The sequence below is a fragment of the Somniosus microcephalus genome, unplaced genomic scaffold (assembly GCF_052327205.1).
Source record: "Somniosus microcephalus isolate GS21.2 unplaced genomic scaffold, FLI_Smic_1.0 unresolved_chr2, whole genome shotgun sequence".
NCBI classification, from domain to species: Eukaryota; Metazoa; Chordata; class Chondrichthyes; order Squaliformes; family Somniosidae; genus Somniosus; species Somniosus microcephalus.
This window is the reverse complement of record NW_028225180.1, coordinates 91,580,346-91,583,969: the sequence shown is the minus strand read 5'-3', so window position 1 is coordinate 91,583,969 and position 3,624 is coordinate 91,580,346. Positions and strand designations below refer to the sequence as shown.

Below are 3,624 nucleotides of genomic sequence, written 5' to 3'. Positions count from 1 at the left end.
ACGGCAATAGATTGGGAGAAGGGGAAGTGCAACGAGGCCTGGGCATCCTTGTGCACCAGTCGCTGAAGGTAAGCATGCAGGTGCAGCAGGCGGTTAAGAAGGCAAATGGTATGTTGGCCTTCGTAGCAAGAGGGTTCGAGTACAGGAACAAGGATGTCTTGCTGCAGTTGTACAGGGCCTTGGTGAGACCACATCTTGAGTATTGTGTGCAGTTTTGGTCACCTTATCTGAGGAAGGATGTTCTTGCCATGGAGGGAGTGCAGCGAAGATTCACCAGGCTGATACCTGGGATGGCAGGAATGACGTATGAGGAGAGATTGGGTCGATTGGGCTTGTACTTGCTGGAGTTTAGAAGAATGAGAGGGGATCTCATTGAAACTTATAAAATTCTAACAGGACTGGACAGACTAGATGCAGGAAGGATGTTCCCGATGGCCGGGGAGTCCAGAACCAGGGGTCACAGTCTAAGGATAAGGGGTAAGCCATTTAGGACAGAGATGAGGAGGAATTTCTTCACCCAGAGAGTGGTGAACCTGTGGAATTCTCTACCACAGAAGGCTGTCCCACCACACCTTCCCCACCATGAAACCCAAGATCTGCGAGTTATGATTCCTTTCTTGGACTGCTTCAAACCAAATGGAGATGAATGACGAGGTAGGAAGGTCGAAGTGTAATCTATACAGAGCGTGACTATGGGGAAGAGGGGTAAAAATATGGGGCTTCCATCTGGGGAAGCGGAACCAGGGTGTGAGTCAGTGTGTGAAGGTGTTATGGAGCCTTTAGGTTGGTGCACCGGCTCCCAGTGCGTGGTGCCCCTCTGGTCAGAGAGGCTGAAGAAAACACATGCGTCAGAATTAGAGGTGGTCCTCATCTCCCGCCAGTTCCTTGCCCCCACCCCGAGACCACCCGATGAACACTCAAGATGTTCATCTGCAGCCTGGTGGCAATGGAGTCAATCCCTGGCGGTCAGAGAAACTGCTGGTGTATCACCAAGCCAGTCCTGGTGATGGACGTTGAAGTCCCCCAGCCGGGAGGTGGTGGGGGGGGGGGCATCTGTGGGCGAGGAGCCTCCTGCAAATGGTGTTCCGCCTGTGGGGGGGTTACTCAATCACCAGCTGAGGGAGGGCGGTAGGTGGTGACCAGCAGCAACAGGTCTGCCTGCCCAGGCTTGACCTGAAGTCGTGAGGCTTCCTGGGGTGCCGAGTCAATGTTCGGGCCACTCACTGACGACTGTATACAGGAAACTCTCTCTTAACCGGCAAAATTCAGGAGTAGGTTCAGGTAAGTTTTACTATATATTAGTGGCCGTGTGTAGGATTCACAAAATTCCAGGACCCCCTACTCAATGGACATGTGTCTGGAATTTAAAAAGTGGCTGTGTTGGACCTTTTTGGAGGAGAAATGTGGACAGAATTATCTCCCTATCAGGCGCCTTTGGACTCAACTAGGGCCTATTGGATTGAGTTTGGACATTTTAAATTGTATGCTGGGTCTGCACAGGGAAATGGGATCCTTATAGGGCTGCTAACCCACCTGGGAGGCAGGCCCCCAGGGAGACATTAGCAGTCTAACAAAAGCCCACTTACCAGGGACCCAGATACATACATATTTTAATAGTTCTTAAAACGGCTATACAGAAAAACCCTGGCATCAGCAAAACACACAATGATGGACAGTATCAAGACCTGATTACATTCTAACAGCACCATTCAAAAACCCCATCAACACCTTTGGGAACCTTGTATCATGCTAATGTTCAATCAGCCCACCAAAATTCTCACAAAGGGATCACATCAGAGTTGATCAGCCTGCCAAAATCGCACAAAAGGGAGTCATCTAAAATCAATTGTGCACCCGAGTTTTGGCACAAAAGTTTACGCAGCCTCTCAGGTATAGCTGGGGGTTTGCTAGTAGCTAAAGAGACCTCAACAGACAGGCTGAAGAGAGAGAGAGTGCCGGCGGGCAGCAGCAGCAGCACACCGGAGCAGAAGAAACGTACCCGAGAACACGCTGGAAAAGCACTTGGACTCTGGGCTCTTTGACTCTGGCTTTGAAACATCTAACTTGCCACACGAGGTTACAGCAACGCAACAGGAAAACCTAACAAGAAGCCGGGGAGTCACTGAAAGATCAACCATCATCCAGCGCTGACTCGAGGGAAACTTGTTTACCATCAAAACGTCGACCAGTGCTAATACCGAAGACACCGCAACCAGCCAAGGAGTCCACGAGATTGAGGAGAGAGAAAGCTGTGAGCAACTGGTCTAAACGGTGGAGAAATCCTTTGGTGAGCAGTCCCTGTAATTTCAGATCCTAACTTAGTTAGTGTAGTGGTGGGAGGTGGTTTTATTTTGGGGTCTTTTTCTCTCACTGCATAACCTCTGTACCCGTTGCGTATACGTTTTTGTTTAGTTAATTCGTGTGGTGTGCGATTTCTAAATAAAATATTTGTTCTTGCACCAAACAGTTGTCTGCCTACATCTATCACATCCCCTAAATAATTCCAAGCCCCAGAACCAGGGAGTGGGACGATTGGAACTGTCAAGGTCAATTTAAAAGGCCAACAAACCCCCCACCCCCCACACCGTGTAACTGGGGTTCCTGGATCTGTGGCCGTGTAACCGGGACTCCTGCACAAATGCCGGGTAACCGGGGCTCCTGCACCTGTGTACGGGGCTCTTGTACCTTGGTAAGTATACCTCTCTGTAATCCAGACTTTTTGATCAACTGGCACCACGCCGGTCCCGTCGGTGCTGGATAAAAAAGAGTTTCCTGTACCACTGTGCCCCCACCCCTGGAGGGGGATGGTGCAAATGTTTTGTTCACAGCCCCACGAAGCACTTTGAGAAGCCTTTCTACATTAAAGGTGCTTTATCTATGCAAGTGGTTGCTGTATAAAGCTCATCTGCGAACAACAACAGAAAACGCTGGAAAAACTCAGCCTGGCTAGGGCAACATCCGTGGAGAGAGAAACAGAGTTAATGTTTCGGGTCGAAGACCCTTCATCAGAACCTGCGACCTGAAACATTAATACGATAGCAAAATACTGCAGATGTTGGAAATCCGAAATAACAACAGAAAATGCTGGAAAAACTCAGCAGGTCAGGCAACATCCATGGAGAGAAATTTGAGTTGACGTTTCGGGTCGAACCCTTCTTCAAAACTGGAAAGAAAAGAAATTAGATCGAAGGCAGGGCTGCGATCGGACAAAAGAAGTGAAAGAAACAAAAGAAGTAAAAGAGACAATAAAAGGTATTCGGAGCCAGATGAGATGGTAATAGGCTGAGATTAGGTGTGAAGTGTACTGGCAGGGCAAGAGATAGCTGCCAGGTGTGAGAGAGAAACAAAAGGAAAGGGGGGGGGGGGAAAAGGAGTGGAAAAATTACAAGTAAAAAAGTAATAGGGGCTGAGGTTATGATCTGAAATTGTTGAACTCGATATTGAGTCCGGAAGGCGGCAAAGTGCCTAATCGGAAGATGAGGTGCTGTTCCTCGAGTTTACGCTGAGCTTCCGTGGAACAATGCAAGAGGCCGAGGACGGTGAGGTCCGAGTGGGAATGGAGCGGTGAATTAAAATGACAGGCGACCGGAAGCTCGGGGTCACCCTTACGGACTGAACAGAGGT

The 3,624-nt window shown here is 49.2% G+C and overlaps 1 protein-coding gene across 1 annotated transcript in view; it reads left to right on the top strand.

Moving 5' to 3' along the window:
- Window positions 1-646: 646 nt before the first annotated feature.
- Window positions 647-3,624, top strand: part of b3gat3 (beta-1,3-glucuronyltransferase 3 (glucuronosyltransferase I)) — a 22,399-nt gene continuing 19,421 nt past the window's right edge. The window contains exon 1 of the mRNA XM_085975718.1: window positions 647-654. Coding sequence (XP_085831844.1) covers window positions 647-654 — 8 coding nt within the window. The remainder of the gene's footprint in view (window positions 655-3,624) is intronic.